This window comes from Schistocerca cancellata, chromosome 2 (genome assembly GCF_023864275.1).
Source record: "Schistocerca cancellata isolate TAMUIC-IGC-003103 chromosome 2, iqSchCanc2.1, whole genome shotgun sequence".
NCBI lineage: Eukaryota > Metazoa > Arthropoda > Insecta > Orthoptera > Acrididae > Schistocerca > Schistocerca cancellata.
The window spans coordinates 361,473,570-361,496,216 of NC_064627.1; the positions used below are offsets into that span (position 1 = coordinate 361,473,570).

Below are 22,647 nucleotides of genomic sequence, written 5' to 3' on the forward strand. Positions count from 1 at the left end.
ACAAAATTCCCCATCATCTGCATTCACACTGTCTCAAAACTTTATCGCGCTAGTTCGTACAGCGTTCATCAGTAGAACAATGATCCACATATTTACTTTAGATCACATTCACACATTATTCACACTGCTAAAAACACATAAAAAACTGTAAAAACACAAATAAACAAAAAGCCTTCAAGAAATAAACAGAACAATTCACAAAAACACTCTCTTGAGCTGTTTCTTGAATGTCTCTATAGACTACTGTCCTCCAGCAGATGAAAATTAGAACTACGTACTTGACTGAATCCGCTTCAGACCATCTATCATTGTGAATGCATGAGTCGTTCTCCCGATACACTGGCTTTAGACAGGAGCGGTATAAGGTGCCACACCTCACACCCCCCTATGATTATAAAGTTTTTTTTGCAAACATTTAGAGTTTATACAAATTATCAATCCTGGCTTCAAATTTTAAATCTTTCAAAAATTTCTCGTTCTTATAAACTGATATTACAAATTTCTTATTCCATACTTAGCAGTCTACAACTAACCTATCCTAATCTTTAATGTCTTTATGAAAAATCATCTCATACTTGACAAAATTGATGCAAATTTTCAAAAAAAAAATTCAATTTTTAATATTTTTTCAACATTTTTAAATTCATTTCATGAAAGTCTTTTGAAATTAACTACTTGTTCACTTTTTTATGTAAAGGCAGTGTGATTTGTGTACTTCAATTTAATACATGCAGTGTTGTTCCTGAAATCATACTTCCATGTAAGACTACTTTCTTTACATACATCCTAATACACAATCACTTACTATTACAAGAAATTATTTACAAATTTTATATTTCGTTTGACTTGAAAGCAAGTCAACAGAGTATTGCTTCGTTATTTTACTTTAATTAACAAGATCAAATGTACCAGAAATTTTTTTTTAAGAATTTATTGCCTTTAGAAGAGTTAATGAGATTTTTAAAGAAAGTAGTTGATATCAAAAGCAAAACTTAAATTTTTCTTTACTTTATCTCAACTTGAGAACATTTAATTGTGAAGAACACATTTCACAGTAAAGCAATTATTTACAAACGTTTTATAATACATAGTTACCACTTTTATGCAGTCTCTCTTTGCATTATTTCTTTTTCATATTTTTTACCACTATTGAACAGAAATCAAAATTTTTTATTTACAATATATATATATATAATCTCCACATTCATTCATATTCCTTTCATAATAAATGTTCTACAGTTCTATCAAGGTATATTTTTCATCATATTTGTTGAACTTCCTTTAACTATGTGGCCACTGCATATCCCTTTTCATCATTACAAAATGAATTTTCCTGATCACTACACTTTAGTGTTCATCATCAATATCTCCTTTATTAACTGCACTTGTCACATCTGGTTACTTTCATTTCCCTATATTTCACTCACCCTCCAATTTATTTTTACATATTCCAGTAGGATATTCCTTCCTATCTGTCATTATTTTAACTGATACGTTAATGCTTCGTAGACTTCCATACCATGGAATAACTTCTCATAGTACTAAAGTCAGTCCTTACTGTCAGCTTCCAGCAGGATAATGCGCCCTTTTTGTACTTTCCCTTTACGTCATCACCTTTGTACCTTAATTATTTTCCTACATAAACATACTTATGTCATCACTTCACTCCATTACAATTTGACCCCCATTTCTCTCACTGTAAAACCTATTTTGTCATAAGATACCACAAAGCCCTCTGAGGCTTTCAAATACTTTACCTTCACTGATAGAGAAGGAAATTAAAGGTGATAGATTCAGCTCAGAATGACAGACGAGGAAGATTGAAAATACAAAAAGAAATTGAAGTAACATTGTCAATAACTCGAGCACCTGGTTTTTGTCAAACACCTAGTATTGCATAGGTTGGAATGCCCTCTGAGGCCTCTAAGCTTAGCTCACATCTGATTTTGGACTAAAGTATCTTTTACATCCTTCTTTCATTGCTAGTGTCAGAACCCTCCTCCAAAAACTTGTTCACAACCTCCCTTCTATGGAAACCTTCCCTGTTTCCAGAAATTACACAGATTTTTGCAGAATTAGCCTCATTACTTTTCTTCCCCATACTAACTATTCTGTCCACTAATGACAAATCCTTTTTTTTTTCCTCGCCATTCTACCTTTCCACTCTCTCTTCCTTTTTTCCCACAATTAATTGATTGACGCCCCAGTTTGGTCATCATTTTCCTGCCTCTCCCTTATAGCCTCTCAAATGCCATCATTTATAGATGCTAGTATGTCTTCTACACTGACATCACTAACTTCCCATAATTCTGCAGCTTCTGTTCTTTCTCATTCCTCAGAACATGACTCGACTTCAACTTGGTTGCTAAAGACTTTCTGGCAATCAGGTTCTGTCACATTTTCCGCTGATACATCACCCATTTCGTTTGCAATACAATGCGTATTTTGTTTATGTTTGTCCAAAAAATCCCCTAAACCTCCGTTAAATGACAGATTTTTATGTAGCTCGTTTAGTCTGTTGTTACTACCTTCTTCTGCTCCCCACTTATAAACCCTGTCTGTTTATTTCTAATATGTATAAAGGGTTTTGCTAGGGGGTTCAAATTACTACTTCCTGTCTTGTAAACGCTAGCCGTACTGTCCTGTAGCAGATGAAAATTAGAACTACATGCTCGACTGAACCCACTCCAGACCATCTGTTACTGTGGACGCATAAGTCATTCTCCCGATACATAGGCTCTAGACAGGAGTGATATAAGGCACCAAGCCTCATGTTGCTCAAAGTTTTCCCATGATTAAATCTCTATGTGAAATGTACTATACTCTTCCTTCTTACATACACCATGTGATCAAAAGTATCTGAACACATGGCTGAAAATGACTTAAAAGTTCGTGGTGCCCTCCACCAGTAATGTTGGAATTCAGTATTGTGTTGGTCCACCCTTAGCCTTGATGACAGCTTCCACTCTCGCAGACATACGTGCAATCAGGTGATGGAAGGTTTCTTGGGGAATGGCAACCCATTCTTCACAGAGTGCTGCCCTGAGGAGAGGTATCAATGTTGGTCAGTGAGGCCTGGCATGAAGTCAGCATTCCAAAACATCCCAAAGTTAAAACTTTGAACATAGCTGCTAAGGTTCAGTGACCGTGTCAGAATTATATTGTAACAAATAAGCCCTCGGTCACAAATATTAAGTCAAAATTGACCTGGTTTCGACGCTACTATGAGCGTCGTCTTCAAAATTAGACTAACTGTACTAAAACATTAGGTATATAGTACATTAATAAAATTAAAGTTTGTACTGACTCAAAAAGATGCAGTGCTTACAAGTCACATATTAAAAAATGTGTGACTTGTAAGTACTGCATCTTTTCAAGTCAGTACAAACTTTAATAAAATTAATGTACTATAAACCTAATGTTTTAGTACAGTTAGTCTAATTCTGAAGACGACACTCATAGCAGCATCAAAACCAGGTCAACTTTGACTTTATATTTGTGACCGAGGGCTGATTTGTTACAATATCATCCCAAAGTTGTCCTATAGGATTCAGGTCATGAGTCTCTGCAGGCCAGTCCGTTACAGGGATGTTATTGTCATGTAACCACAACACCAAAGGCCGTGCACTATGAACAGGTTCTCGATCATGTTGAAAGATGCAATCACCATCCACTAATTGCTCTTCAACGGCGGGAAGCAATAACGTGCTTAAAACATCAATGTAGGCCTGTGCTGTGATAGTGCCACACAAAAAAAAACCAGCGAATGCAAGCCCCCTTAATGAAAAACACGACCACACCATAACACCACCGCCTTCAAATTTTACAGTTGGCACTCCACATGTTGGCAAATGACATTCACCAGGTATTTGCCATACTCACACCCTGCCAGCATATCTCCACATTGTGTATCATAATTCATCACTCCACACAACATTTTTCCAGTGTTCAATCATCCGATGTTTACTCTCCTTACACCTCCTACCTAACTGTCATAGTACTTGCAGTGGATCGTGATGCAGTTTGGAATTCCTGTGTGATGGCTTGGATAGATGTCTCCCTACTACACATTACAACCCTCTTCAACTGTCAGCGGTCTCTGTCAGTCAAAAGATGAGGTCAGCCTGTGTGCCTTTGTGCTGTGTGCCTTTGTGCTGTGTATGTCCCTTCACATTTCCACTTCACTATCACATCAGAAACAGTGGACCTAGGGATGTTTGGGAGTTTGGTAACCTTGCATACAGACGTATGACACAAGTGACACCCAATCACATGACCACGTTCAAAGTCCGTGAGTTCCGCTAGTTCCGCGGAGCACCTCATTCTGCTATCTCATGATGTCTAATGATTACTGAGTTGGTGAAATGGAGTACCTGGCAGTAAGTGGCAGCACAATGCACTTAATATGAAAATCGTATGTTTTTGGGGGTGTCCAGATACTTTTGATCACATAGTGTACCTGTACTCTTACGTATTTCATGTACTTTTACTCACACTTCACACTTTCTTCATTTCCTGTGTGGCTTAAGTTTTTGGATATGCTTATCGTGGATAAATCTTCACAAAAAGTACAGCTATATTTTAATTCAACAGCACATTTCTTCATAGTTGAAAATGAAGAAGTAATCTCATTATAATTATCAACTTTGCATGAACTTACTTTCACCATAAATCATTCAAAACAAACAATTTTAAGATAACACAGTATGTCAATTTATTATCTGGATTTAAACCCACTCAACATCACTAGTCCAAAGAATATATAAACCAGATTATTGTGTAGATCAATTTATGGCTCGTTATGTTGACACAAAACATGAACCAACATAAAAGAAACAAAATTTCATTGATATAAAAGTCTTCTCTGTGACAGACAGAGAACTTTTCACCTTGTCCACCTATGCAGTTGGTAGTGTGGTTCTTCCTTCACAATGTGTTTTGGAATACTCTTTGTTTTGTGGATGAACTTAATTTTTTAGAAACTTTCTATTACTTCTGTTGCTTCTGCATTTATTTGATTCTTCATGTTGTAGCATGTTAAACACTATCATCTGTCACACAGCTCATGGTGAATTGTAGCCAGATTATGCCCTTTTACATAGAGGAACTAAATTACTCACGGTAGTTAAAAAATCATTTTCTTCCACTTTTTCTTCTCATTTGTCCCGAACATGCTCAGTGAGCACTGTTATGGATCCTCATATCCCACAGAAATCTGATGTGCTCGCTAGGAATCACCTGGAACTCCCAGATTAGTAGCCATCACTGATAATTAGTGGACCACAGAACACTTGTGTACGGAGGGGAAACACAGCTGGCAAGAAAGCAAGAGAACAATGACCTGGGATCATTTAAAGTACAATACTCCAGACTGGTTTCAAAGATAAAGTAGGTAGACAGCGTATTTCATGACAGTAACTATAAAGAGTATACTGTGGGAATCCTGCATGGGAAGAAACAACTAAATGTGACCCACAGCAAAGCATCCGGTAATAGTTATCTCTGCACCAGAAAAATTAATAGGGGAGGGTGGGGGAGAATTGTAGTGGCAAACAGGGAAGAGAATATACAGAACAGTTTATTGAAGACATTGATTATGGCTTATTATCTGGTTATACTGCTTAACACACAGTGTGCTCGTAGGTAAGTTACCTGGGCTAATACCACTGGTCTGGTACATTAATCAGTCTAAGTGTGATTGTTTTATTAGTTTCCCCATGACTAGAGCTCTAGGCAAATGCTAGACCTTTTCCCCATATTCACCTCAAAAACACGACATACAAGTAACTGCAATGTGATTACATACAGAAATAACACCATGAACTGAAATATGGTGCACAGAACCTTCCTACTTTATGGTTATTGAAGTTTATAGCTAGAGGGAGGGTATTTGGGCATAGTATATAAATAACATTGATTGCCAAATTTGGATGGGTTACTGCTAATAATTAGCTGTTCCCACTATAGGTATAATTAATGCTGAAGGAAAAGAAGAATAAAGACAAAGTAAGATAGACAATAATTCACCTGCTGAATAGTGTGTGGTGAATAGAAATACAAAATAGCACAGTAAATATGCACTGTCTCACACAAAATAACACAGACACCCAAACACGCACACCAGAGGACATAATGTCTCACTCACATGAATGGAGATAGTTCTTCATTTTTGTTTGTTTCCATGCTGGAATTATTATTATTATTGTTACACTTTAAACAAAAAAGGGTTGTATGTTGTTGGTTATGCAAGCTCGAAAAGTTTGATACAACATAGAGCTGGAAGACAGCATAAAAAATAGTAAAAAACTGATGATTTATGTTATACGTCAACAGGTGCAGTACAAAAGAGAATTGAAAGAATAATGAAAGCTTCCCCCTGCCCCTCCTATCTCTTTTACTGTGTAAGACACAAAAATGTACTCCTCTTCAAAAATATTTTATTCAATTCCTGTCTGAGGTGCCAGAGATGGCAGTCATGTGTGCATGAGGTGTGCTTGCTTGTTTGAATGTATGTGCATTTTTTTTCTGGAGGAGGCTTTGGCCTGAAAGCTAAATGTGTAACAGTCTTTCTGTTGTGCTGGTCTGCAACTCAACATGTCATCTTTATGTTGAGTAGAAATCAGTCCTTTTCCTAGTATTGTTGTTATTTCATTACATATTTTATCTTTTACACGTGTCTTTGTAGAAGCCTGTTACTGTGATGTACAGTCCTAATAATGAAGTCCCAGGTAGTAGCTATAAGACAGATGATATGAAATTCAAACCTCTGGCTACTAAATTCAGTGAATTATTCGTAACACTAGCTGAAAGCACAGAGGAAAAATTGGTCAATTGAAAGTGGATCCAGTGAACTTATTTAGGTGGAATATGCCAACACCAGACATGAGTTTTGCCAACTCATCTGTCACCATCATGAGTCACCTTCATACAGTGCTTGATTTGCAAAAAAAGAGGTTCTGGTACTGTGACTTCTGGATGGTGTTTTTGAAAATTAGACTTCTGAAAATGTTACTTTAATGCTTTTCTGAGCATTTTAAATGTGTTGTACTGGTAAAAAATAAAATTCCCATGTGCACCAACAATCAATTACTACATGTTTTATTGATTAATTTAAGTATTATTTCTCAGTATATGATTTGTTACAAAAATGAAATTACAATGTGAACACAAGTAAATGTGAACTATGAGATACCAAAAAAGGGAAAATCATAAATGTTTCAACTTACAGTTTATAAAACTGTCCAAAGCTTTGAAAGATTTTCATGATTTTCATTGTGTATCTATCTTTTCCCTCTTTTCCTGCTGTTGGTGTTTATAATGGAGTGCCATCTGCGAAGCAGCCATTATTCCACATACTTTTAAGGGTGAAAATGATTCATTATTGGCCATTCAACTTCACAGAAAATAGTGAAGAAGCAGTTTTTGTTAACAGAATGGCTCTACCACCAGCAACGATCAAATTAATTTGGGAAAACTCTCTCTCTCTCACATTCACTACATGGCATGAATTGTCTTGATACTAGTTGTCAATGGAATAAAATTTGTGAGATTCTTTGTTTTGCTTTCACAGTTTTCATCAAAGTTCCCACAATTGTCAGAAACGTACTCACAAAATTCTTTAATTATATCTCATTTGTTCAACTGAAAGTGAACTGCAGGTGACTCGACTGCTTTTTCTCCAAAGTACTGTCTTTAATGTCTTTGGGCCAAGTGCTTGTGTTGACATCTCCCCCAGTCAACATTCTCTTTTCAGTCCCTTGTGAAAAGTTGTCATAAGAGTCAACACGATTGATAGAAAGTTCTTTAGTTTTTCTTCATACAGTTTGATTCCCGTAATTCTTTTGTTGTTGATAGTTGTCACGGCTGACTTTCTGAGCGATAAATGTGTTAAACAATATCTTAAGTTTTTTGTTAGCACAAAATAAGTCTACATCTAAGTGTTGCAGTTCCTCACTAACTTCTGAAAGTTCTTAGAAGAGCATCACACATAAGAGCATCACACATAACTCTGACTCCAGATTTTTGTTCAGTCGTCATTGAAACTCTGTTAAACACCACAGAAGTTAGTCTACTCTTCAAAATTTTTCATCTAAATTGTAGCTTTCAAGACAGTGAACCACAACAAGAAAAATTCCAAGAGATGTCACAGTTTTGATGTCATCTAAGTCCAAAAATAAATTTACAGGGGCTTTCATACTCAATTTTGTAAGGCAAACTGGTGATCAAGTTTGAACTGTGTCCATTGGCTGTGGTGTGAATTTTTCAGCTTCTTTGACTGGTTTTTGTTTTTTAGGTTTGTTATTGAAATAACTACTTATTTTATCCATTGTAAATGACAGAAAAGAATTTAGGCACATTGATTTTAGAATGTTACTCAAGAGAACTGAGCAAGCTCAACAGAAAAGTGACAGGTAAAGTGGGTACCTGACACACCAAACTGAACAGAATCGAATAAACTGAATGAAGTGGCATATGGCAGCATAGTGGAGCTTGTGCAGGGTGGCGGAGCAGGCAGGGAGGCAGCAGAGGTAGCTGGCCACAGCATCTGCCACTGCCTATGTCTAGAAAAAGTACAGTCTAGTTTTGCACCAAGTAGGTGTAGTTTTACATAATTTCAGCCACAGAAATAGTTCTATTCTACCACATATCAAAATCTGTGGTTTTGATTTTTTTCTTTCTCAGAGGTACTGGTATAGCATACTGGTGTGTAACATCACAAATCGAGCACTGCTTTTATAACCAGTTGATGAGTCAAGATGCATCTCCTGAAAGGCTGAAGTATGCTGCAGTAATACCAATTTATGAAAGGGAAGATGAACTGACTTCTAACTATGGGTTGATCTACCTCCTTCCCATGTTCTCAAACAGTTTGAGGAACAGAATACTGAACCATATTTCTGAGAATAAATGCTTAAAAATAACTCAGTTTGGCTTCCCTAAAGGTTTATCTTCTGAGAAGGCAACATATGACTTCACAAATCCAATTCTAGTAGAACTAAACAATAAAATCTACCCTTCTGGTGTTTTCTGTTATCTTGCAAAGGCCTTTGATTGTGTAGGTCATAAAAATCTATTAGGGAAACTAAAATGGTATGGCATTAAGGCCTTTCTCTTACATGGATGGAGATGGAGTCAATAGAAAACAGAGGGCCACATTAGCAAATGATAAACTGGGTTAAGATTATATTCAGAGTGCATAAACATTAAAGATGTTGTGCCACAAGGTTTGGTGTTGATCCATTCCTGTTTTTGGTCTACACTTAAAATTTAGCTGGGATATTGGAGGACTCTTCAAGAACTCAATGTTTGCTGATGACACAAGTATATTGACAGGGAGCCCAAATATACCTATACCATACACAGCCGGGGCAATAATGGAACAGGCTTTCAACTGGTTCACAGCTGACAGCTTAACCCTTAATGTTACAAAACACTAACATTATGCTAATTCAGACCAAAAAAAATTGACTTACAGTGGCCGGGAGCAGAATTCATTGGGCAGATTCTCCATGTGTTCCATGTGTGAAGTTCTTGAGAATCAAGATAAATAAAAATATGATGTGTCATCAGTGTGTGTACAAGTTACTCAAAAACTTCAGTTTTTTATGCTTTCCACTTAGAACTCTCTGTAGTGTGCTGTGTACTTTGCAAACCTTACCTCACTTCTGTCATATGGTATCATTTTCATGGGCATTGCAGAAGTATGCAGTACAACTATTGTTTAAGGTTGATAACTGAACATTTGTAGAAGCCCCTTCAGGGATCAAGGGATTCTTACACTTACTTACCAGTACATAATTATACACTCTAATGGTATTCATAGTCAATAACAAATGTGAATTTAGTGTGAACTGAGCAGTTCACTATCATAATTCTAGAAGTAGAAACAATTTCCCTCTAGGGTTCAGAACAGAGTTTCAATAATATCCATAAAAGGGTGCCAGTGGACATCAGGCAGGAAATAGAAAACCTCAAAATATTTCAAAACATTTCAAAAAAAGTAAAAGATTACCTTATTACTCACTCTATAGCTTATAGAATACGTGAACTGAAGAAAGTTAATAGCGTGTAATTCTAATATTTGTTCTGAATGGATCCTAATTTTACCACGATGTAATTACTATAATTCAGTTTTAGTAGATTACTGATAATCATAATTAGTTGTTAACTGACTTTAAAGTAGCAGCGAGGAGTGATTGTCCCTGCTGGTTAATGTATAACTTGACTCGTTCTATACATCTGAAGTCTCTGCTTCTTGGTGGGGTTTACAGAACACGATGTGTGGATGAATGAATGAATGATTTTACAAACAGAGTGATCACTTAGTGATTCTTCTTTTCAGGTGCACTGGTGGAACCACTGTCATGCATTTGCCATGGCTGGGATCGCATACAACCTATCAAAGTGGCTTCGCGCATTTTAGTAATGGGTGCAGGCATTATTGGAACTCTCTGGACAGCAATGCTACATGCTAGAGGTTACCAAAATGTGACTGTGAGTGAGATGGTAGAGCACAGAAGAAATGTAGTTGCTAAATTAGGTCAGTCTTATGACAGTGGATGTTCTAACAATGTATGTGTATAGATATTTTGTGCAAATGTGTCTTTCTTTTATAAATCTTCAATGGAAATATTAAAAGTACAGCAACACTGACTTTCAAAACTAAGTTTCTATGCATTGATAAAGTTGCATTTTTCAATAGTAATGATGTATTAAGAAAGCAATACATATGAAGCATTTTAATTGTCACAAATAACAACTTTTATACAATGTTAATACTAACTGTGTTGTTTACTTTGAGGATTTATTAACAATGTTGGCTGTACATTTCACCACAAGGGACTCATGTCTCTAGAATATTGACAGGGAATAATTTTCAGTGATACTTACACATAATCATTTATGTCCAGTATCTATGGCAAGGGTTTACAGAAAGCATTCTTTACATGTTATATCCCCATGAGTGCTGTAGAATATGTTCACTACCACGAGTTCAACAGATGCTGAAGCATTGTACCAATGCTTAGCAGTGCTAGATGACAACCTAGGTTTGAACATTTTTGAGATCACAGAAATTACTTCTTTGATGAGCTGCTGTTCAAAGACAGTTTTTCTTAAGGTGTGTACACAATAGGCCAATGAAGACCAATAAACAACAGATGCTGGATTCGGCCAAACATTAGTTTCCAGTGCATTTGGCTTCTCATCCTCACCAAACTAATGGCTTGGGGCAAAGGGATTCAGCCATGTGGAATCACAGTTGGCTCTGATCATTTGGCTCTGATAATTTTCCAACATTGCTAATGTCTTCTTATTGTTATAAGTTGTGTTTTAATTATGATATCACCAGCTGATGTTATGAGGGAAGAAGAGGATTTAGCAGTTGTCGCATGTGTACCATTTATTTTATTGTGAGAAGCTGATTGTCAGAAAAAGAAGAAGATGGACAAAGAACTTCCCAGAGACACAGCAAATTGCTACAGAACCAATAAATATTCAACCCGGTGTCGACACTATGAGAGGGTTCCTAAGATCAGCCAACTGCCAATTCTTTGATGTTACCACCAGCAGACCGAACCACAACCAAAGCCAGCCAACCATTGGCTCTGATCTGCCACCCGTACACATTACGCAAATCTCAGCCAATGAAGTGGTTGGCTGTCATAGTGTGTATGTGTAATCGATGATAGGACATAACAAATTATAAGACCTCATTTTAAGGCAGGGTGCCCATTGGAATGATGTGGCATGTGGCATGTAGCATTGCTTGGCACAAGGCATGCATCTAGCTTGCAACTGCACAAGGAACATGCACAGTCTAATGGAACAGTATCTCACAGACTGATGCAACATAACTGTCATATGGCATGCCACACCACTGCCAGATGAATGCAACATGCTCCAACTTTTGGCACATGCCACGGCTGTGCTACTGACAGTTTACGAATGTTTGTGTTTTGGTTTTGTGAGTGCCTGCAGCCAGAAAAATGAGAAACAGTCCCAAGTTAAATATTCATTTTTGTTGGTCTATTGAAAAATTATCATTGTATTTTTGATCACGCCAGTGCTAATACAACAATGAAAATGCTCAGTATAAAGTGTGGGCATGGGCTGCTAGTGAAATATGATGAACAGATACAGTAACTGAAATCCATTTAATATTTTTGTGAAAGAGACTGAAGGTATAGAAATAAATAGAATTATATATAATTATATAAGCTGGTTTTCTATAAAAGATGTGTGCAAATCTTTCTACTGACTTGCTGGATCTAATGTAATATCAGATACTTTGTTCTGAAAAGACAATGCTAAGAAAGAAACAATTTAGTAGAATAATCAATTGCATAGCATTGTTTCTGGGTCTCTGTTGGTTTTAAGACTTTTGATGCGAGTTCTTAGTAGCATGCTCTACCTTGTGGTGCACAGATGACTTAGATACATTACCATGAATCCATATGAAGCTATGGAACAAACGAGAAGCCTGAACTATCATACCAATTTTATTCATGTCACAATTTATTGAAGTATTCAATATCCAGAACCTTGAAACTAACATACTGAGAGAGCATTTTGCTGACCTTACCTTGGATAATCTGTAATTAAGTATGTACTTCTCATTAAGTACTTGTCCATGAGAATGTAACTGATTATGTGTTTTGTGAGAGGAAAAGTATTTAGTTCCAAGTTTTATCCTTATCATTTTGGGGTTGCACACTCTAATAATTGATGAGGCCCAGATTTATGTTAAGAACACTTTATTCATGACAAAAGTTCACAACAAAGTAGTTCAGATAACAACTGAAACATCGTTTCTGATCACTTGAAAGTAACAGAAATGAAGTTTTGTCATAATACCAATTCCAAGGGAATCTTCACCTCAGGAGTCTGCAGATCAGTGTCCATGGAGGCCACGCTGTGCAGCGTACCGTGAAGTAGTGTAGAGATGACGCGGTGTAGTGTGGAGCATCTCAGCTGGTCTCGGTGAGTTTGGATTGATGAGCTACAGGTGTAGCTGGCTCCTGTCCTGGAACTGAATGAGCAATTGAATGCTGCCATTGGAGGTGGCGCTCTGCCTTAAATATCCAACAGGTGGAAGTAACCCTGTGACCATATGGCATGCACACAGAATTTGTTTCCTCGACAGCAGCACTGCGGGTTTCCTGATGCATGTGCTCCTTGGAAGCAGGGCTAGTGCCTCTTGGTGGAGCCTGTAACTACTGGTGTATCAACAGATTGTTTGTACAAAGTCTCTGGAGAAGATATGCCTGCAGGTTGAAGTCATTGTGCTGGAAGCATAATGTAGTTGGCCTATGGCTGGTATACCGCATCCTCCCCCCTGCCGCACTTGAGCAGGTGGCAAAGCCAGCTCGATGAAGGCCTCAGATCCTGCATCACAACTTCCCTGGGGTGACATGAGAGGTCCCATGGAACAGGAGGTCCAGAGTGGCTGCAGCTGAATCCCAGATACCCAAGACCCGAGGTTGTAAAGCAGATGCTGTCCAGTGTGTGGACAAATCCAGCCAGTGCTGCAAAGAGAAAACGCAACAGAATTAGTGGGAGTGTAGAATGTGATTCACATGAGGAGATGTTGGTGTGCGTTGATGTAGGATGAAGCCCAGAGGACAGAGAGATGCCACAAAAAGAAATGGGAATGGCACAAGGACAAGAGGGAATGCTGTAGCAGAAAGGTCATCACTGTATGTGGAATGATGGAGGAATGCAAAGATGATAGGATGGAGCATACGGGCTGGTCTCAGTGAGTTCAGATTGATGAACTAAGAGTGTAGCCACTTCCTGGCCCACAACTGGACAAGCAATTGAATGCTGCTGATGAAGGTGGTGCTTCACCTTAAACATCCAATAGATGGAAGTAAGTCTGTGACCACAAGGTGTGTAGAATTAATTTGTTTCCTTTATGGTCACACCACTGGTTTCCTGATGTGTGCGCTAGCTGGAAGCGTGTCTGGTGCCCTCTGATGGAGCCTGTACAATCTGTATCTCAACAGACTGTTTGTACACAGTATCATATCCACAACAAGTGATACCATTGTGCTATTTGTAAATAGTCTCCAGTGGAGAGACACCTGCGAGCCAAGGGTAAGCAACTCGCACTTGGAAGACATTGTGCTAAAAGTGTAACTTAGTCAGCCTATGACTGATATACAACAAAATGCCTCATCTAGAACAAAACAATATTGACATTTGTGGTATTCTTCAGACAAAGATTTAGAGTCTGGAAGTGGGAACATCTCCCCAAACAATGCTTTAGTGAAACAACTTTCTTTTAATACTCTCCCATCACTATTGCAGACATACTCACCAGTGTCAGCTGATAAAAATAATCCATCTGCATCTAAAAACAGCTAACACGACTATGGACTGGAATTATAAAATGTTGAACCAGATTTAGCGGGAGCTTCAATCTTGATGTGCTTTCCATTAAAACCACCAACACAGTTTGGTAGATTCCACAGTTCCTAGTAACAATCAGCTGTTTTATGCCAGAATTATTGAGTTGGTGTTGGTAAATTTTCAGGCTGCAGATGTTCTCAAATTACCTTTGACATTTTAGCTACAATTCTTGAATGGTACCGTGTGCTCAGAAAAAATAAAAGTAAAGTGGGATACATATTCAACTTTTTAAATACCTTAAGGCCGACTTTGCAGAAGTGGAATGTTCATTGAACACTAGCTGCATGGTTAAGTTTTGAGAAACTCCTACACTTCTTTTATTGTTCACATGCTTCATCTGGCACAATCTAGCAAATTGCAATTATGATGGAATCTGGTAACGATTTTATAAATGAAGTCAACTAGGGATAAAAGAGATCAGATTACTATAAAAATTAGAAATGCTGTATTTTCTGAAGTATTCTTTGCATGACTGGTCGATGGTTGATATTGGGAAATGTATAGTATATTCATTGTTGGTATAAAGATAAATACAAAATTTGTTAATTATTTATTTTAAACGTCCTCAGAAAATGAAATGAATGACTGATGAGAATGTGGCATCAGTGGCAGCATGCATTACAATTTTTTATACAATATGACAAGGGATAATGTTCCCACATTTGTTTCATAAACAAGTGGTAGTAATGACATTGGCTTTCTTTCCATCACATGAATAAAGCCACATGATAGCCATTCGGGAGGACGACGGTTCAATCCCGCGTCCGGCCATCCTGATTTAGGTTTTCCGTGATTTCCCTAAATCGCTCCAGGCAAATGCTGGGATGGTTCCTTTGAAAGGGCACGGCCGACTTCCTTCCCCATCCTTCCCTAATCTGATGAGACCGATGACCTCGCTGTTTGGTCTCTTCCCCCAAACAAATCAACCAACCACATGATAGCCTTGATCAATTACATTACTGAAAAAAGTGATACTTACATCAATAGAAATAGAACTGATGAAACCACATTCAGGAAGCCCTGCTCTAAAATGGGCTGCCGGATAGTGTGACAGAGAGTCAGCAGTAGCAAATTAGTTTGTTTTATTATATGTCAGAATAATTTGCAGATGGAGCTATAGAACACAATAATCAAGAGAAAACAATGAAATTAACAAAATTGCACATGTAAAGGGAGATGAATAAGACAGCTCATTTTCTGCCTTAAGTAACACCTCAGATTTTGCTACCCTGATAAAGCACTTTATCAGTTTCACTTACAAAATAATTAGTCTTTGCATCTCAGTTTCTTATTACTGACAAATTTCTTATTCTCTTATCCTAGTTTGTGGCAGGCTCAAATCCTTTCACAGTTTGACAAGTTGTTACCATCTCTCTCATGTGCACAATTATCCAGAACACAGTATGCTTTATGAGGGGCATTCAAAAAGAAACAAGCTGGAGGCATAATTGCAGAAACCAGCACCTGTGTGTTAGAAGTATTGACACTGGCTGTTGAGACACTTGTCCCACTGTGACACAAAGCGATGAAAGGTTGTGTCATAAAATTCCTGGGGCTGCAATGTTAACCAATTCCACACATACAGCTGGACATTGTCATCCACACGAGTGCAGGAAAGGTTATGCTGATGTTCTTCTTTGACCAAGATGGCCCCCTTCTGATTCACTTCCTGCAGCACAGGACAACAGTGAATGCCCAACGTTACTCACAAACCTTGACGACTCTTTGCCAAGCGATCAAATCAAAATGACCAGGCAGTTTCACCCTTGAGGTCATTCTGCTCCACAACAATGCAAAGTGTCATACGGCCAACAGTCACACGGCACTCCTGCAGGAATTCAAATGGGAGGTTCTTGGCCACCCTCCATAAAGTTCAGACCTCTCTTCCTGTGATTATGCCATTTTTGGTCCTCTTAAAAAGACTCTGAGAGGCAAATCATTCACCTCAGATGACGACATCCAGCTGTACCTGTGGAACTGCTTAACATCGCAGCCCCAGGAATTTTATGGACAGCCTTTCCACCTTGTGTCACATTGAGACAAGTGTCTCAGCAGCCAGGGTCAATACTTCTGACACATAGGTACTGGTTTCTGTAATTATGCTTCAGTTTTTTTTTAAATTCCCCTTATAATTACATAAATAGCAAAATACAATTTCACATTCATTATTTGCTGGAATACAAGCCATTGATTTGACAATATGTGAACAAAACCAGTTTTTTAATACTTTGTGAATGAAACAGTTAGTGCAGACAAGAAAAATTGACTTCATCCATCCTTATTGATGAGATGAGAGCCAATATAGACATAGCCAGCAACAAATAAACTGACAGCTGTATTTTTATCTCTGGTTTATTCCAGAGGCAACTTGTTTTCGCGTTCCATTATGCCATCATCAGGTGGTAACATAGTGGCTGAGCCTGTATTACCAGAGAAAATATCAGCAAGAAGTATCAATAAAACACGAATTTTACCAGCTGTCTGCATAATTCTTCTTAATGTCATGCCTTTCAACAGCTGCATGTGCCCGCCCAATATAAAATACAGTGTTGATGTATGTAGTATCTCTGCCACTTACTCTGTGATTGCCTGTCTCTGGTTTTAAAATGGAAATAACTGTTAATGCAATGTTAACTTAAAATGTGACAGTAACTGACTTCTTAAACAACATACAAAAGATAAACATGAGCTACAATTCTGCATAGCATGTGGCGATAGTGTCAGGTATGGTGCATTGTAGTCTGTCAGGGGCAACTACCAAAAATATGTCATTTACTTACCAGAGTTTGGAAATAAACATGGCTCTCCTTCTGGTGTTAAAAATAATTTTGATATGTGAGCTACATTTTATAGGTACAGCTGTGTATGACCTAAAATGTATCAAGTGTAAACTAGTTAGTGACTATAGTTTTCACTATAAATTTTTTGAAATGTGTGCAGTAGGTTACTTAAATTTGAAGTGTATGGTAACTACAAGCAATAACAGAAAGAGAGCAAGTTCATTATCAAACTGTAATGTGAGACTATATGGTGGAAAAGAATCAATTTTTTCCCCCTATAGTTCTCTAAAAATCGAATGGAAAAACACTGCATAGTGGAGAACACACGTGAATACCAAAACAGTGGTTTTAAATTTTTTACTTAAATGTAGAAGCTGAATTAGAAACTGGCTACAGAGATGGATGTAACTCCACTTCATTTACATATAACATAACTGAGCTGACTGAAGTCAGAACAGCTTCATCATCCAACGAGGACATGGTACCAATTTACTTCTATCAGCATTGAGTCACATGCATGCCATGCCACTGCCATGTATCTGTTGTGGCATGCATGTCACTTGTAACACCACATCAGAGGGGGGGAGGGGGGCTTCCTAAGACTGCATGATAATTAGACACCAGAGTTCTCTCTCTCTCTCTTTCTCTCTCTCTCTCTCTCTCTCTCTCTCTCTCTCTCTCTCTCTGTGTGCGTGTGTGTGTGTAAATCACCTTGAAAACTTTTCAGTTTTGTGACTCAGATCAAGAATAATGAACTATATTACATATTCTGCTCTTAGGTACAGGATGTGAAGTCATCAGCCCTGCTGAACTAAAACAGCGTATGCAGAAAGATCCATCATACAAATTTGATCTTATTGTTGACTGCAGTGGTGCCATACCTGCCTTAGAAACAGCATTAGAAATGCTTAATGATGGTGGAAAGCTGCTCCTTTTTGGAATGCCCCCTATGGAAGCTGAAGTCAAGTAAGTTCACAACAAAAATATATAAAATAGAATTTGCTTTCGCTGATGCTAATTCTGCCCTTGCTCCTCTTACTAAATATGATATTATCAAAAGTGTCCATCTTGTCTTAGATCTGAAACTGTCCTTTCTTTTTAACCTTCCCCAACCTACATTCTTCTTATATCTTTCTGCCCTCCAATGAGGGAAGTAATAATTCTGAAAGCTAGGATGTTGTTGTGTACTTTTATGTGTGTTTGTCGCCAGGACCAATTATTTTGCCCTCTATAGGTAAAGTACTGACCAGCAATTCTGTTTCATATATTTGTAAATACAACACAACTCTGATGTACAACACAATTTTGATGCCATATTCTCATTTCTTGGCTTGTAGCATAATTGGGGCACTCTATTTAGAAATTGCAATTCTAATCTTTGATTTACACGCAAGAAAAGTTGGTTTTCTTAGCAAACACATGAGATTTCAAACACCAAAGAAACAAGTCAGGCAGGGTTCAATAATAAAATCCTTCAAGATCTTGGTTGTAGTTTCTTAGTGGGGTCTTTTTATTTTTCTCTCACTCCACAGTTTTTACTCCACTCAGCCATCTGATACACATTTATGTTGTGTACTTAATTGTATGGAGAAAATACAGAAATTCATATCTACAGAATTAAAAGCTCAAGCTCTCACAATTTTTTCTATGGTAAATTTTTAACGAATAGCATGATACACTGTGTGATCAAAAGCATCTCGCCACCTGGCTGAAAATGACTTAAAAGTTCATGGCTCCCTCCATCGGTAATGCTGGAATTCAAAGCGGTGTTGGCCCACCCTTAGCCTTGCTAACAGCTTCCACTCTTGCAGGCATACGTTCAATCAGGTGCTGGAAGGTTTCTTGGGGAATGGCAGCCCATTCTTCATGGAGTGCTGCACTGGAGAGAGGTATCGATATTGGTCAGTGAGGCCTGGCACATAGTCGATGTTCCAAAACATCCCAAAGGTGTTCTATAGGATTCAGATCAGGACCCTCTGCAGGCCAGTCCATTACAGGGATGTTATTGTTGTATAACCACTCCGCCACAGGCCGTGAATTATGAAAAGGTGCTTGATCATGTTGAAAGATGAAATTGCCATCCCCGAATAGCTCTTCAACAGTGGTAAGCAAGAAGGTGCTTAAAACATCAATGTAGGTCTGTGGTGTGATAGTGCCATACAAAACAACAATGGGTGCAAGCCCCCTCCATGAAAAACATGACCACACCATAATACCACCGCGTCCAAATTTTACTGTTGGCACTACACATGCTGGCGGATGACGTTCACCGGGCATTCGCCATACCCACACCCTGCCATTGGATCGCCACATTGTGTTCTGTGATTCATCACTCCACACAATGTTTTTCCACTGTTCATTCGTCCAATGTTTAAGCTCCTTACACCAAGCGAGGCATTGTTTGGCATTTACCGGTGTGATGTGTAGCTTACGAGCAGCCGCTTGACCATTAAATCAAAGTTTTCTCACCTCCCGTCTGTCATAGTACTTGCAGTGGATCCTGATGCAGTTTGGAATTCCTGTGTGATGGTATGGATAGATGTCTGCCTATTACTTATTATGATCCTCTTCAACTGTCGGCGGTCTCTGTCAGTAAACAGACAAGGTCGGCCTGTATGCTCTTGTGCTGTACGTGCCCCTTCATGTTTCCACTTCACTATCACATCGGAAACAGTGGACCTAGGGATGTTTAAGAGTGTGGAAATCTCACGTACAGACATAGAACACAAGTGGACCGAATCACCTGACCATATTTGAAGTCTGTGAGTTCTGCGGAGCGCTCCATTCTGCTCTCTTGCGATGTCTAATTTCTACTGAGGTCGCTGTACCTGGCAGTAGGCGGCAGCACAATGCACCTAATATGAAAACATATGTTTTTGAGGGTGTCTGGATACTTTTGATCGCATAGTGTAAGTAAATTAGATATTTGTGTTCAATTCACATTATTTCTTAAATTTATTATAAGTGATAAGGTACTGTAAAATATAAATACTATTCAAAACTATAGATTTTTCCCTACACTGTCATGGAAATTAACAATCTTTTCATAAAGGCAGATGTCTTTTGGAAACAAAATAGTAGAAGCTGGTTGAAGGTGGGTTTATCCTGTATTCATCAATGTCTTCAAAAATCTGATATTTCACAGTTAAATTTGGGACACGAATACAAGATATTCACATCAGCTTCTATCTTAGAATCACATTCACATGCAGAAGAACCATAAATGTTGATTCAGTGCAGATGTAGAGTGGAGAAGGGGGGGGGGGCAGAGGTACAGATTTGCTAATACGATGGCGTAAGTGAGAGAGAGAGAGAGAGAGAGAGAGAGAGAGAGAGAGAGAGAACCAACAGCTTACATAATTTGTTTCACAAACCTCATCATGCTGGAATATGCCTTTTGTAGTTCCACAAAGGCCCATGCCTCCTTTTCCAGGATGGAATGAAAGATGTTACAAACAAAAATTTACAATAATGAATAATCATTCATTATTGTAAATTTTTGTTTGTAACATCTGTAAGGCTGTGGACCACAGTCTGTGTATCTCTTATGTAGAGAAAAGGAGATATGGTTTAAGTAGTGTCAAATGATGGTGAAAATAGTTGATCAGTCCAAATGAGTCCTCTTAAACCATGGTCTTATGTGAATTTGAGATGTACTGCTGTGTAATATCCACCTTTCATCTGTTGTCCATTGTTCCATGTCTCTTGCCATTGAAGTTTTCTGTGGCTCTTGACCTCCCATAAGTAATCTGTATATAGCAATTTTAAATTGTGTGCAATTTGCACACATTGTGTGCAATTTTAAATTGTGAACTGTTAAACTGTGAACTGTTCCAATAGCTGCAGCTGGCTTCAGTAAGAAGTCTTATTTAGACAGATTGGCTGTCCCCTCCATCTACTGCAAACATATACATTACTAAATTTAATATGTACTGATTGGATATTTAATTCCATCTCCAGTGTTGAATATTTTTAAGAACACTATGGAAGTCACACAGTTTATATCTCTAAGAAGTGTGTTGAATATTCAAATTTGAGTGCATCCAAAATTGTCAGTGTCTTTCATGTGAAAACTTGAGCTCCCTTAGGTAGTCTGAAGGCTTTATGGAACTGATGCAATTCCTTGGCCATATTTGGGGGTTAAATCTGTAAGATGTCTTCTATCTTTTCTGGCTGTGGTAGCGATCCTGCTGCTGTTACCCTATACCCTAGGAAACCCTCTTGGGGCCGGCCAAAGACACATTTGGCGGTGTTCAGGACAAAGCCATAGTGTTGAACTGCTTAAACAATTCCATTAAATGCTGCCAATGTTGCTCTGTCAATGACAAAAAACTAAAATATCATCCAGGGAAGTGAAAACAAAAGTTAGGCCCTGTAGCACTGATTCAATGAAGTGTTGCCATGTGTGAGCAGCATGTCTGAGTATGAAAGTCATAAATTTGTTCTCAGACAGGCTGAAAGGAGTGATGATCACTGTGGGAATATCTCATTCAGCTCAAGGGTTCTGTGTGTACACTTTTGGACAGTTCAGGATGCTAAAAATAACTGCACCACTCAATGCATAGTTGTAGTTACGTATCTGTACGGTATTGTTCTGGCATTCATGGCTCTGTAGTCACCACAACGCATCCATGCATCACCCTTTTTCAGGACCAAATGTAGTGGTGAGGACCAGGGGCTGTTGAAAGCCACATTACATCTTCACAAATCATACTGTTGAATTCTGCTTTTGCAATTTTAAGATGATCTGCAGCCAAATGTCATGGTCTGCAAGACGTGGGGGGACCATCAGTCATCTCTGTGTAGTGGGCAGTGCTGTGCCTTATCTCCTTATGTGCTCCAGGGGGTCGTGTCAAAGCCGGAAATCCATTCAACAGCTTCACATACTTGCCATCTGCCACTTGTATTGCTTTAGCAATATGAATGGTTTGCTAATCTGCTGCAACAGTAGATCTTGGCTGCCAAGGTGTTGTAATATGCGTGCAAAACACTTGGCATTGTGCTAGCGCACTGCTCAGTGATTGCTCTGACAGGAGCTGGTATCATCACGTCCTGGATTTTATCTGCCAACTCTGCTATTACGTCTAAGGGTGTGTCAGACAGTGACGCTATAATTGCTTTGGCAGGCGGTGCTCCTTATTGCACCTAGTAAGCTGTCCAGAACAGTATACATGTTGACTTTGTTTCTTAGGTGCCGCAAGTACTGCACAGGCTTTCTGTTTCCAATGTCTTCCCAACTGAGAACCTGCTCTTCATGTTGTGCTGACACTCACTGGATCAATTCTGGCCACGAAGTAATTATATCTTGCACTTCCACAGCATACTGGTGATTTAATTGGCCTACTATTGAGGCAAATGAGGTAGTGTCTGCAGAAATTCCAGACTAGAAAAAATTGGCCTCCACCTGTGCAAACCAGAAAGCTGGAATGTTTGGCCAGAAAAGGTAGTAGTCTTA

At 38.4% G+C, this 22,647-nt stretch overlaps 1 protein-coding gene across 1 annotated transcript in view; it reads left to right on the plus strand.

Annotated features, from left to right (window-relative positions):
* LOC126161753 (uncharacterized) overlaps window positions 1-22,647 on the plus strand; it is a 73,963-nt gene that overhangs the window by 37,300 nt on the left and 14,016 nt on the right. The window contains exons 4-5 of the mRNA XM_049917802.1: window positions 10,343-10,540; window positions 17,972-18,158. Of these exons, the coding sequence (XP_049773759.1) occupies window positions 10,343-10,540; window positions 17,972-18,158 (385 nt within the window). The remainder of the gene's footprint in view (window positions 1-10,342; window positions 10,541-17,971; window positions 18,159-22,647) is intronic.